Source organism: Lissotriton vulgaris, chromosome 7 (genome assembly GCF_964263255.1).
Source record: "Lissotriton vulgaris chromosome 7, aLisVul1.2, whole genome shotgun sequence".
In the NCBI taxonomy this organism is placed as follows: Eukaryota; Metazoa; Chordata; class Amphibia; order Caudata; family Salamandridae; genus Lissotriton; species Lissotriton vulgaris.
In genome coordinates this window covers 1619056310-1619070684 of record NC_141695.1, presented here as the reverse complement: position 1 = coordinate 1619070684, position 14375 = coordinate 1619056310, and the positions used below count along the sequence as shown (strand labels likewise).

Below are 14375 nucleotides of genomic sequence, written 5' to 3'. Positions count from 1 at the left end.
GTGTTTAGCCTGACAGCAATACCAATCCCATTCCCCAGCGGTAAAGTGCAGTTCTAACTCTTGGTTCCATTTTTGCCTAATACCCTGATGCCAGCTGGTCTTACCATCCAGCAGAGCCTTGTATAATCAAGAAACTAGCCAACAAGTAGTAGGAATATCTTGTAAAAGAGATAGGGTGGTAATGAACTTGGCCCAGTGGTAAAAGACCGGTATTTGCTTGTTAATGTATTGCTAATACAGAAATAATCTAAAGACTGAAAGTCGCCATGTCATTGCAGTCCTTCAAGGATTCAAACTGTCTGTGGAGAATATCACTCCTCACTCACAAATGTAATTTAGGTGACGGGCCATGTGGGACTCTATCTTAAGGGACAATGACGATCTGTTCGCAAAGGCAAATAATACTGCTCTTGACATCCTTAACCTAAGCCAGCCCCATTTGGTGCATGCAACCGCCTTCATTTCACCTGAAAGTCTACAGCTTTCAGAGCCCTGTACTGTTTTGAGTTAAATAGGCAATTCCACATTCCTCTCCACCATCCATTGGGGAAAACGAGGCCAGGAGTGATACCAACAATAAGCAAATTGCGCCTCAGCAATCTGGTGATACAATTGAAAATCTTATGAGGTTGCCTCCTATCGCGAGATTAATTACTTTTTCAATAGTGGAGATGGCCAAAGAATGTTTTAGGTAGAAGGATTGCGATCTTCAAGACGAGATACAGGATTCTTAAGGCTGAATAAGCAACTTCATTAAGGTGATAAGAGCCTCTAAAGATAAGGGAAGAGCGATCCACTACTTTACATGAACATTGATTCATTTAAGCAATCGTGTACCACTTTCTGTAGTAGTTACCACCTGTTGGACTGAAAAGAGCCTAAGGAATCCTTAATTCCCTTTTGTAAATTCTGAAATTTGAGGTGCCTACTAACTAATATTCCTAAAAGATGCAAAGCTATAAAATGTTTATGCTTGTGCAACAACAGCACGTAATTCTACATTTCCTGCACACATACTCCCCTACAAATCATTTCATACGTCAGAAAACAATGTTAACGTTTAGATTGATTTCCACCTGAAAGGGCTGGTGCTTTGCGAAAGAAGACCTCTTAAATTTTATGAAGTATAACTAGAGCTTAGGGTAAAAGTACTGTTTGGATTCTTTCAAGTGTACAAGCTCCTCTTGAGTCACAGGTGTTCAGGTAAATAGCACCCTTCATCTTTACTCTACACCTGAACTTGTGAAGAGAATCTACTGAGCAAATCATGAATACGTTGTTCCAAATGTAATTGCTTTGTCGCAAACGTGTGTCTCATGACAACAATTGCTCGAACGTGAGCTTCATTTACAGTTTACAGCACATTTTTTTAACTATTCCCATCACGTTAACAATTCTCTAAGTCCACTGTACTCTCATTTTCCTTTCTGACCCCGGTCAGCAGGCACTCGCATATCCTTCCTTCGCACGCCCGTATGCATGCAGCACGTTCCTCCGTTTAGTCTATTTGTTACACACCAGCCTCGGTCTCCTGACAGTTTACTTACACACGGTCCTTTGTTTCTTTAGACTCATGACCCCCTGAAGAAGAGCCAGTCCAGGCTCGAAATGCATCGGGGTGAACTAATACTGCTTTATTAATGAAGCTCACGTTCGAGCAATTGTTGTCATGAGACACACGTTTGCGACAAAGCAATTACTTTTGGAACAACGTATTCATGATTTGTTAAGTGGACACTTTGAATAAAATTGATGACCACAAGAATTTATCCATACGCATGAACTACATTTGTTGATACTCATACTCACGATCTATAGGCGTGCTCAAGAGCCCCCACCTTACCCTTGTAAGGTTTTTTCTGCTAGTTAACGCCAGCACCTCTCAGACAGAAGGTGAACCTCCTGAGTACCCCGACTGTTTGAATTTTTACCATACCTTTTGGATTACAAATAAACCACAATGTGAGTGCAGCGGAACTTCGCCTTCTTTGAGAATCTACTGAAGACAGTCCACGCACTATAATGTTGTTTTTAAGTAGTGTCATTTTTTTAAACTGAAATGGCACCCGCTTTCCTCCTCCTGCTGCATAGTCAGCAGTGATCTCATTTTGAGTGAAGTCTGTTTAGTTGTGATAACGAGAATGTCATGTTCACTGTGTTTCTATCGCTGCCATTTTCTGAATCATTTTAGGTCTCTAATACTTCATTAAGCATGTTTATTCTAAAAGATTGTACAGTGAAGGTAATGAGGTGCATCAACAACATACTTGTCTAGCAAGAACAAAAATGCCTGAAGAAATCTCAGAAAGGTCCAGGCAAATAGAACCTTCTGTTGAAAGCATTGCCATGGTCCTAACTAGTTGTCCTTAGTTTTGTAGTTTTGTGAGGTTGTCATGTGGTTGGGATTTGAGAGGACAATCATTTATGGAGACAGGCAGCATACTTCTGGGCACCTATTATGGTGCAAATAAAACAGCCATTTGTCTGCTGTAGCTGTTATTTTTGGGACTCCGCGTTTTTTTACGCTTTCCCGAGTTCTTTATTCTTTTTTTAAGGTTTTTAGCAATGTATATTTATTTATTTTATTTTATTGTATTTTTTAAAACTTTATTTTGGAAAGGAAGATGGTTACAGACCTACAACCACGGAGGCTGGTCAGTTACACAAATCAGTATCTAACACAAGAATACACAGCTCTTCAGCCGACAACCCGGAGGTCCGGCAGCGAGATCTCATGATCCTGTAAAAGCATGTGGTATAAATAGGATTAGTGAAAGGTTTCACGTTTTATATTTTATAAATAAAAACCAACAAACAAAACACAAAGAAGGTTGAGGCATTACTGTACAGTAGATTGGCTGTCCCTTACGGCAGTGGGAGACGGGTGGAGAATGTGTAACAATATGAAGGAGGAGAAATACTGGAGAGGGGAAGGGGGGCACAGGGGCAAAATAATACAACAGTCAGCAAAAGCTAAGAATCGGAAACGCACAGTCAAGGGAGGTGAAGCGGATCGGGAGCATCGGTGAATGGGGGGGTGCAAATCTCTCCACGGTACGAATTCCATTGACCCCAGACCCTACCCCATTTCTTAGGTCTGCCACGGGAGACATTCACAGTTTTTTCCCTAAACATGGACCAGTCCATGTTTTCTTTCCATGCTAGGAGTGATGGTGGCCTTTGAGAACCCCACAGCCGGGCAATATCTCGCTTAGCAACCATATTACCTAATGTAACCCATTGAGTTTGAGCAACAGTGCAGTCATTCGGCTCCCAAACATTCAATAAGCAGCGCCTGGCCTCAGGCAATAACACAACACCCGTCACCTCACCCATAACCACATGCACTCGGTGTCAGAACACCGCCACTTCCGGACATTCCCAGAGGATATGTCTAAATGTAGCCAGCACACCACACCCGCGCCTACACAACCCATCCACAGAGTAACCCATATGCACCAGTCGTGGGCCCGTGACATATACCTGGTGTAATATCTTAAGTTGCACCAGCCTGAGACGTGCCGGAATCGCGACCTCTTTGGGGGAGGATATCGCCGCCTGCCAGTCTTCGTCATCCAATTCTAGCCCGTCACTGGTCCAAGCATTCCGCAATTGTAAAAGAAGGACCGAGCGATCGTTAACCAGTTTCTTGTAGATAAGAGATATGGTGCTGTCGGGAACGTACCAGTCAAGCACTCTATCCTCAAGAGAAGAGGACTCTGGGATCGTAGTACCAGCCGGGAAAACCGAGTTAAGTGCATGACTGATTTGAAGGTAACGATAATGTTCCCTGTCACTCAATTTATACTCCCGCTGGAGTTCCTCGAAGGTCTTGACTCTGCCCCTAACCCAAAGGTCGCCCACTTTGCTAATGCCAATGAGGTTCCATCTGTCGAAACCCTTCGACGTCCACAGGCCACCCAGTGCCTCCGCGGCGTATAAAGGGGTCGATTTAGTCAGTTTATCCGTCCATCCCGTGGCAGCGGTCGCACTTCCCCAGATTTGCATCGCAACCTCAGTAGGCCTGTTAGGTGCTTCCGGTCGGCTCTAGAATAGAGCGCTCTATCCCCACATCAACTTCCTCTGCAAGCCCTCGATCTCACGAAAATAGCTAGCAGGTACCAAATCAAGTGTATTCTGAATGGCATACAGGAAGCGGGGGAGAGACATCATTTTGAACAGGGCCGCGCTTCCCAAAGGGGAGAGTGGCAAGCCACACCACGCCGCAACGTCCGATCGAAGCCGGGAGAGCGGAGGCAACAAATTCCGCTCATAGCGGGCTTTGGGATCCAGTGAAATGTACATCCCCAAGTATTTAAAGCCGACTCTAGTAACCGGTATCGGGCAAACGCGGGGAAGAGGGGGCACATCGCCCGTGAGTGGATAGATACAGGACCTGGCCCAGTTAATGACCAAACCGGAGTTTCTCCCAAAGGAACTTAGCACATCAAACAGGACACCAAATGACTTACGGGGAGAGGTAAGATACAGCAATATATCATCGGCATAAAGCGATATCCGGTCCTCGAAGTCGGGCGACCATCGGATGCCCTTAAGCGAAGGTTCCCAACGGAGCCACGCGGTCAGGGGCTCAAGGGCAAGCGCAAAGAGGAGCGGCGATAAGAGGCATCCCTGTCTCGTAACGCGTCCGAGGGTGAAGGGTTCTGAAGCCCTGCCATTAACCACCACCTGCACCAGTGGCTGCTCATACAAAAGCTTGATCCACCCAATGAATTTAGGGCCGAAACCAAACTTAGCAAGGGCTGCCCATAAATATGGCCACTCCACCGTATCGAAGGCCGTCGAGGCATCAAGTGAAACCAAGATGGCCGGCTCCTTAAGAGCCCCCGCCCGTGCCAAGACGCCATGGAGGCGACGAAGATTCAACGCGGTATTACGATGGGGAATAAATCCAGACTGGTCCGGATGGATCAAGTCGGCAATCACCGTAATCAGCCGATTTGCCAAAGTTTTGGGAGAATTTTAGGTTCAACATTCAAAAGCGAAATCGGCCTATACGATGAGCAATGATCACGGGGCTTGCCATCTTTATGAATGACCACAATGGATGCCAATCTCTGATCCCGAGGAAGAGATCCGAGATCTCGCGATGACAGGAACATCCGACGAAGATACCGCGCCATTTTGTCGGGGCATAGTTTGTACAACTCCACTGGTATGCCATTCGGGCCTGAGGCCTTCCCAGAGCGAAGTGAACCGATAGCGAGCGCTACTTCATCAATGGAAAAGTCCGCCTCCATAAGCTCCTTGTCTGAATCCGACAGGCTAGGCAAGGCGATATCCCGAAGTAATAAATGCGAGTCCTCTTCCGGCCTATCAGAGACCGGCGCATAAACCGCCTGAAAATGCTGGGCAAAGACCTGGACTATATCAATCTGGTCCACGACCCGTGTACCATCCATCCTTTCAACAACAGGCACCACCCGATTCAATCTATCCCTTTTGTCCAACCAGGCAATCAACTTTCCCGCCTTATCCCCAAAATCATACAAACGCCCCTGTTGCTCATGGTGCATCGCCTTGGCCGCGTCAGTGACCAGCGCCTTGTATTCAGACTGTTTCAGGGCCAAAGAGTGCAGCACCTCAGGGGTGACTCCGGACTCCATCTGCCTCTCCAACTCAGTGAGTTCATTCTCTAGGTCCACCACCGCAGCATTCTTACGCTTCCTCTCGCTGGCAATGAGGGACAGAGTTTGGCCACGAATCACTGGTTTATATGCCTCCCACAATGTAACAGGGGAGGATACCGATCCCTCATTCTCAGCGAAATAGTAGTCCATACACTTCACCACCTCCGACCTAATCTTGGGATTACGAAGGTGCCAGAGGTTGATCGGAGCGATCCGGCCCTCGGCACCCAACTGTACGTCAACTGTAAGCCAGAGCGGAGAGTGGTCAGAGATCCCCCTGGCCAAATGCCTGATTTCCCTTACAGAGACCATCTGCACCGCTGGTACAAGAATATAATCCAATCTCGAGAGACTCCCGTGAGCTCCCGAGTAGAAAGTATACTGGAGCTGTCCAGGGTGCAGTTGCCTCCAACAATCAACTAGACCAAACGTGTCCAGGAGACTCCTAAGCCAAAGCTGTGCCACTGGCAGACTTCTAGGGGGGCTACGGTCTTCATCCCCACTGACTACAGAATTAAAGTCGCCACCCACTACCAGTATGCCGTCAGGAAACCCCAGGATCACATTACCCAAATCAGCAAATGTGGTGGTTTGCAGGCCAGGGGGAACATACACAGACAAAATGGAGACCGTCTTTCCCTCCCACCGACCCGTGATAGCCGCATAGCGGCCCCTGTCATCCAACACTACGTCATCTATCTCCAGGGGGAGGGAGGTTCTAACCAGGACCCCCACCCCTCTCTATCCAGAGGTAAATCCTGAGTGAGCCACTAAGCGGTAGCCCCGTCTGTTCAGCACGTGGCATGTATTACCAACCAGATGCGTCTCCTGGAGTAAAATCACATCTGGGGCACATCGTTTCAAGTATTGCAAAACTATCCCCCGCTTTATCCTATCACCAAGACAGTTTACGTTCCAACTTAACACCCTAAGCTCCCCACCCCCCATCCCGGCATTGGACACTCCGCCCCCCTCGTCCCGGAACAAGCACACAGAATAAAAGCCAGAACATAGTGCAGCCTCGAGCGAAACAAAAAAGATGAGACCCCCCCCACCACCCCCAAGGAACCCCGAAAAACACACCCCCCACCCTGCACCCCTGCGGTAGGCCAAAAAGCCACCCCAACTTGCAGTGTGCCTGTCGCCCCATTAAACTAACCTACAAGAAGAGAGAGAAAGTCCCCAGAGAAGGAAGAAGAGGCCCGATTCCCCCACCCCCGGGTATCCATACTGTAAAGCAAATCCAATCCCACAACACTGCTATAAGTCCAAGGAAATCGGCTCGCCGATGCAGACTCACTACTCCTGTTCAGCCAGGCCCCCTTCGGCACCTCTCGAACTCTCGCTGCTGGTGCGGTTTGATGGCAATGTGTCCAACCAGTCACTGGCCACTTCGGGGCGATCAAAGAAGAACGCTCGCTCCTCATATTCGATCCTCAGGCGGGCCGGAAATAGCATGGCATACTTCAGTCCCATATCCCTGAGCCGTCTCTTCACCCCGGTGAAACCCAAGCGTTGTTTCTGCACCGCCTGCGTGAAGTCAGGATAGAAACTAATTGAGGCATTGTCAAACTTAGTGGGACCCGTAGTACGTGAGGCTTGCAGGATAGCGTCCCAGTCCCGAAAATTAAAAATTCTGGCGATGGTGCGGCCCCCAGCTTGGGCTTTCCACCGGGGACTCTATGAGCGCGCTCCACCGTAAAAAAGTTGCTGAGGCCCTTAGGCATAAGATGTTTCAGGACCAGATCCTCAACCAGAAGGTCCGTAGACACATCAGCAGAGTTCTCCGGAACCCCCACGATGCGGACGTTATTGCGCCTGGCCCGGCCCTTGAAATCCTCCAGCCGGCGGGCAAACAGGTCGCTGGAGGTTCGGAGAGTGCGAACCTCAGCCTGGAGGTCCGAGACATCAGTAGTCAAGCTCGCAGTTTTGATATCCAGGGACTTGACCCGCTCATTCGTTTTGCCCAGGTCCGCCCTAATAAGATTGACCTCGATCGCCACCATGTCGATCTTTGCAGCAAGGGTTTCGTATTGTTGGCCCATAGTCGTTCGAACACTGGTGATGGCGCCCATGATGTCCTTCAATGTCGGCTCCTCCGTTATAGGAGGACCATCTCCGGTCCCCTCAAGAGCCTTGCTCGCTCCGCCTGGGGACCCTTTTGGGCGAGTGTAGCGCTCTATGATCTGGGTTTGAAGAACTCCACCACGATGCGTGCCCTTGGTGTTCCGTTTCTCGGTATCCGCTTTGCCCGCCATGTTGAGCAATGAACTCCGATGGAACCGGTGGGATCTGGTCAAAATGGTCCCGCTCACGGTGGCCCGGAAGGGCGAGAGGGATAAGATCCAAAGCAAACGTAGGACCTGCAGCAAGAACAGGACAGTCATGTAGAGCGACCTTAGAACGCCGTCCAACAATGACCAAAAGGGAAACCGAAAGTACCACAGGGGCTGTGGGCGTGTCACACTAGCCGTTGTTGTTCAATCGCCACCTGGGTACCTCGGGGACTCAAGTCCGGGGATGGTCTACGATGTAGGCCGCAAACTTCAGGGTGCAGTAAGTCCGGTTCTCGGCGTCCAAATTGATTTTCGAAAAAAGGTCTCAGGATCAGCAGGGCATCAGCAATAAGTACCCGTCGTTCAAATCAGGATTTGTGGCAGGATAGATGCGGGAGGTGAAGAGGGTCTCGGGAGCCCTTTGCTCACACGTCCATCTTGGAACCGCGCGAAGCTCCTCCCCCATGTATATTTATTGATTTATTGATTCATATCCATTCCATTTCGTAATTTGGGAGCTGTCTTTGCATGACTGTTTATATAATTGTTCTCTTAGCTTTTTCTCTGTATTTCAGTGTTGATGTGTGACCTTATTTTGCTTTATAGAGGTATTAAAAAGTAAATGTAGCAGATATTCCTAACATACATTGCACATTTTATGTCATATGGCATAGTGTAGTGTTGCTTTTAGAGTGACTGGTAAAATGCTTTTGTGTGTAGTGTCAATCACAAGTGTGAAATTCGAGCTCTTGGCTCCTGGCTATCAGAAGGCATCTCCAGCAGTGACGCACGCCCTCCATTGATTGCAGCTCTGGGCTGGAGTCTTCCAGACGCCTTCTGGAAAGGTCAATGTAATGGATCTCTTCACAGTCTCTCCTAGATCTGTCAGATGCCAGCACGTACAGGCCGTACAATTAAAGCCAACTAGTTCGGAGAAATCAACATATTAAACAAAACATACAAAATTTAACCCAAAAAACCCACCTAGTTACAGCTCTCTTAATATTGTTTTCACTATAGCTATACCGGCTAATAAAGGCCCGCTGAATCGTTAAAGGCCGGAGCCGAAGGCGAGGGACTTTAACGAGACAACAGGACTTTAATTGCCGGTATAGCACCGCTACAAAGGGCTATAAGGCTATTAGAACATTCTACCACTAGAGGGCAGAATGTTCTAAAAAATTAAACAAAGGGTTCTCGAAGCTCCAGGGGATGTAAATCCCCTCGAGCTTCAAGAAGCCTTTGTAGAACATTGGAATGTTGCTCTGCGGGCCTTTACCGGTCCGTAGAAGCAGGGAGCACTCCATTGTCTGCAATGGAGCTTCCAATGTTCTAATAGTTGATAAACATGCTTTCAGTGAGTTAATACACAACACACAGTTGTGAATTGACTAGTAAACCAACTCTAGCTGGGTTTATTTATTTATTTATAAAGTTTTATATAGCGCGAACATGATCCCGAGGGATATCAGAGCCCAACACAAATGAATGCTGGTGGTTTGTGGTCGGCCCCCTGCCTCACCCGACCACTTCACTCTTAAAGCTGCTTCAAGCTGAAGACTCGAATCAGATGAATATCCTGTGTAATTTCTGTTCAGGACCAGATGTTCCTCTAACCGGCACCAAGCAACCGCAGGAGCCCGTTTCCAGTGGGCGACGCAGAACAGAACCTCTAAGAGGTCTGAAGTGAAGGTGAATCCATATAGAATGTGTATGCCATTGGAATGCACCGTAGGAGAGCATTGTCTGAATATTTCTCGCATCAGTTGGAATTATAAAGGATGACTGGAATCTGACTGCGTCACCAACTTCTTCATCCCAGGATATCAGTCTGCTGCAAATCTGCTTACTGTATTTTCCAATACAAAGTTTTGAATTAAATATATTACGTTTGCATAGCAGTAGCTGCAGGAAAAATCCAGTCTAAAGTTTTTTTTGGGGGGGGGAGCTTTAAATATCGCGAACTCTACCAGTAGGTAGCCGAGCGCTTTACATGAGCATCAGTTGCGTTACAGACGGACACATTAATTTTGTTAGGTACGGGGAGATTAAGTGATTTGCCCAGAATCACAGGAAGTTGAGCGTCCCTGCTGAAATTCGAACCTCGTTTCCCAGCATGGAGGTCAATCCCTCTAGCCATTAGGCCACATCCTCAGTTACCCATACTTACAAATAAGTTCAGACAAATCCAGCACAATGTCTTTGATTTTCCACACACTGAGCTGGAATCAACTTTAGTTGTTCCAGATAATTCAGAGAGTCCCTCTTTAGGTGAAAAAGCAAATCCTCGCCATTAACATGTTTTTTCAGAATGTGACAAATAAATCAGCTGACATCTAGATATAAGATCTACAAGGGGGCATGATAGAGATGATGAAAAGGTGAGAAGAATGTGGCGCACTTTATTGAACTCCACATTTTTGGCAAATAGGGGCAATGAAACTATTCCCATCCTAACTTTCTGCAATTGGTGATTCAGGAGGACGAGCACCATTTCTGAAAGGCTCCCTCCAAGGCTGGTAACACACTTGAGATGATTGATAGACATGTTGAAGGCCACTGAGTAATCCTTGAAGAGGGTACGGCATGACATCCTCTGCTGGGTGCCTGTTACTACACCCACAGTAACTAAGAGGCACATCTTAGCTGGTTGGTCTCTGAGGTAGATGTCAGCATGAACCTGGTAAATAGACCCCATTCCATCCAGAACAGTTGTTTGTACAGGTGGAAGAGTTGTTCCCAGAGCCCCTTACGTTGATGTAATTTTGAGTGGAAATCCTCAGAATTGGTCTCGTGCAGTCTCTTTAGCAAACTCGGGTTTAAAAATATATAAATGAGCCGAGCGTGAAATGCCATTGATGACCCTTGTTGATTTTGGGATGGAGCTGTGTCTCTCTAGGGGTCATTATGCCCAACTTCTCCCTTAACTATAGTAATAAATACCATACTCTTTCCTTCTGCATATTTGGCTTATGCCATGGTATTTGTTTATGCATAAAAAAGGTATTTAGCCAAAATCTGGATGCAAGAGCTTAAGTTTGTTGAATAGGATAACATCACATTGAAGAGGGCCCATGACTATGAATACCATGAGAGCGGTTCTATATGTAAAGTAATTGTAACAAGCTATATGAGGTGGTAAATCGTAATGTACTCATATCAGTTTGTGTACTGTTGTGAGAAAATGGAATTTTATATTTTTACTGCAGTAAAACATACATAATTGTACTTTTAACAATAAAGTTGCTCTAAATGACTTGCTTCTGTGTTTTTGGGACACATTCATTTTCACTGCCGTGGCAAGCATGTGTCTATCATCTTACCCAGAGAGAGAGAGAGGGGGAGAGGGGTAATAAATATATTAAAAGTAATGTGTGCACACAACTCTTCACATACATTATTGTTGTATGAATAACTAATGTTGTACTGTACCTACGCTGTCTTCTGAGTTAAGACTCCAACTTTTGACCCACGTGCATCCAGATAGTCATGGACTTTTAGCTGACCCTCACAATCGGTTGCAGAATGTGTTCCTTGATTGCTTACTGCTGGGGACGCTGAGTATGTTATTATTTATAGAGGCCAGTGTCCTCAGTAATTGCCCACTTCAGAGAACTCGGCTAGCACAGGCCTTTTATTTTCTTCATGTATTTTTGAGAAGGGAAGACACTCTATATTTATATTTGAGTATTTCTTCTCTTCATTATAAGCATCACTCATACACATTTCTATTTTTGTCTTTGCGTGTACTGAAATGATTTCAATCTGTGTCCCTCACAGCTGAAAGGTTGGAGTGTGGAAGAACTTCAAAGAAGACTCTCTGCTCTTGACCCCATGATGGAACAGGAAATTGAAGCCATCAGGCAGCGGTACCAGACAAAACGGCAGCCTATACTTGAAGCCATTGATGCCAAGAAACGTCGGCAGCAAAGTTTCTGAACAAAAAAGATATCCAGTCAAAAAAAGACTTGAAATTTCTGAAATAGTCAGTGAATAGATTGCTTTTATAAAACATTTCAGCTGTAGCAAACAATGAGATCAACACACTGGTTTACATTTGCACCCAGCTTTAAGAACTCAGGAATCCCATTAAATGACGGAAGCCTAATTGTTTTCCTGGCCCAGATTCAGCGGCCATGTTTCAAGCGCCTGCCTGACTGCTAAAGCAGCTGTGGCTTGATTCTGGCAAACCTATACATCAGTATTGTACATTACCACTTCCCCTCCTTCAGACTTATAGGCCACTTACATGCCTCCTCCACTGCCAAGTGTTTAACTTTCCAGATCCTTCCCTCACCCGTCCAGTGCTCTTAGTTGGATTGCACAGACTCCTGGCCTTTGCAACTCCTTCCAGACGCCTTCGACCTGCGCACATCCCAGAACCAGATTCACGCATGACAGATGCCTTGTTACAGTAAATGAATGCTAACGGGGCTGTGTGTGCTGCAATAAGGGCCCGCTCAGCTTACCCGTCTTCAGAATTTCCCTATTTGAGTAGATCATTGTAGCGTTTGCATTGCATGGGCTGGTCGTGGGTACTTCCCAACTGTGGGTAGTTACTGTATTTTATGTTGGCAGCTCTTGATTTAGATCTAGCTGCTCTGATATAGAGGAACCGGTCAGGGCACTTGCAGTATAGTGTTTCCTAGCTTTCATTCAGTCAGATTCTCCCCCATTCATTAAGCTTGTTGGCAGACTCAGTCCTGTTGGCCTTTGACCAGGAAACAGATGGCCTACAGAGAGGGAATGTAGTTTATAAACTGAAGCTGTTCTGCGGGCGGCCATTTGCAGAAGGGAGAGCGTCTGGATTGGCCTTCTGAATGGAACTACTACCAACTGCAGGCTCTGGATCTCCAGATTGATGTCCTATTACTTTCATTGCCATTTTAAAATTCCAGGACCCTTAAAGTGAATTTTTGGCAGATGACCACATAACACTTCTATGCAGTCACTGCCATAAATAGTTTTCAATTGTAGCAGTTCTAAGTGCATGGCATGAACTGTAATATTCCTGTCAAGTGCACTTTAGCTCTTTAGAACACACTTGTGTGTCACTGGCTCCACAGTTGAAGGCTCAACTGTGCTTGTACTGACTCCCATTGCAGCAAATGGCTCCTAAAAGATTTTAAACCTTTACTGCAATCTGAGTGAGGCTACTCTGTCTGTCCACACCCCTAGTACCTGTCAATATGGTTTTGTAGAATCAAGCACACTGTGGTTCTGGTTTAGCAGCTATGCACTTATAATGCTGCAATCTGGAGGGCTCCCTATGTTTTATAAATGCTCTTTAAAGCGTTTGCCTTAAAACGTTTGAAGGCACCAATGCTGTTTGACTACTGTATTACAAGATGTTTCTTACTATGATGTATTTTATACTTCAGAATGTTCTGTATATAGTTCTTTGAAAAACTGCTGTATTTCTAAATGTGAGGATCTTAAACCGAGAAAGTGACTTTGTTGCTGAAACTAGGTGGTACGTAGTAATAATGAGACGTAGCTCAGGATGTCTGCTTATAAAAGTGTCACCAACACTTGATGTTGATGGAATTGAAGATGGCTTTGCTCTCAACTTTAACAATAGCCCTGACTCATTTCCCGTTTCAGTTGGTTCTGAAGGAAAAAACCCTTCATGGTTTAGAGTTCTGATGACCATGTAGGTGTAACTCTAGATGGGCCTTCCCATTCCCAACTCCGACCTGACCCTTCTCCATCCGCTCCTAAAGCCTCTACATTGCTGCATACCAGTGCTGCAGATAGATGAAATTTAAATTTTCAGTTCCCAGAACAATAAAAATACATATTTAGAACTTCTTTCCGTGCATGGCTTTAGTCTATTTCAATTTCGACCAACTTTTTTCATCGTTTAACTATATGAGCTAGCAGGGCTTCCTGACACTTGTAAGACCTGATGTTTGCTTACACTATGCTTCCAAGGGCAGGTGAAGTTGCACTCTACCATATTCTACCTTATTTTATGATATGTATTTCACTGCCTGTTGCAGTTTTGGTACTTGAGATAATGAAAATAAGACGCACAATGTTGTGTTTCAGAAATGTGAGCCATCTCTCAGAAGATTAAGGGCTATATTTTATTTAAACTGCTAGTCTTGAATGTGTACATCTGACACAATGTTTTCTTTTGTTTTTTTAAAGAACTTTTACACTTGTTTTTATTAAATTTTAAGATATTTAATCTAACTGTTGTCGTGCTTTTTTGAAGCAATACGCCGTACAGTATAACAAATATGAAGTTAAATTGCTTATGCTAGGCATTTTTCATTAGCATAATGCTTGCATTCTTGTATCCGATATTGTTGAATAAGTGTTCAATGTGGGCATTATTATTTCAACTATAAATCAATGCAGTTCATTCCTAGATATTTGTATTTTATTTATTGCCAAGGAATATGTTTCAAACTGCTTTAGTTCCTTTTAGTAAGCTCAAACT

At 45.6% G+C, this 14375-nt stretch overlaps 1 protein-coding gene across 1 annotated transcript in view; it reads left to right on the top strand.

Annotated features, from left to right (window-relative positions):
* The window catches only part of STK4 (serine/threonine kinase 4), a 218867-nt gene extending 204747 nt beyond the window's left edge, over window positions 1–14120 (top strand). The window contains exon 11 of the mRNA XM_086932548.1: window positions 11708–14120. Coding sequence (XP_086788674.1) covers window positions 11708–11866 — 159 coding nt within the window. The 3' untranslated portion in view covers window positions 11867–14120. The remainder of the gene's footprint in view (window positions 1–11707) is intronic.
* The last annotated feature ends 255 nt before the right edge of the window (window positions 14121–14375 follow it).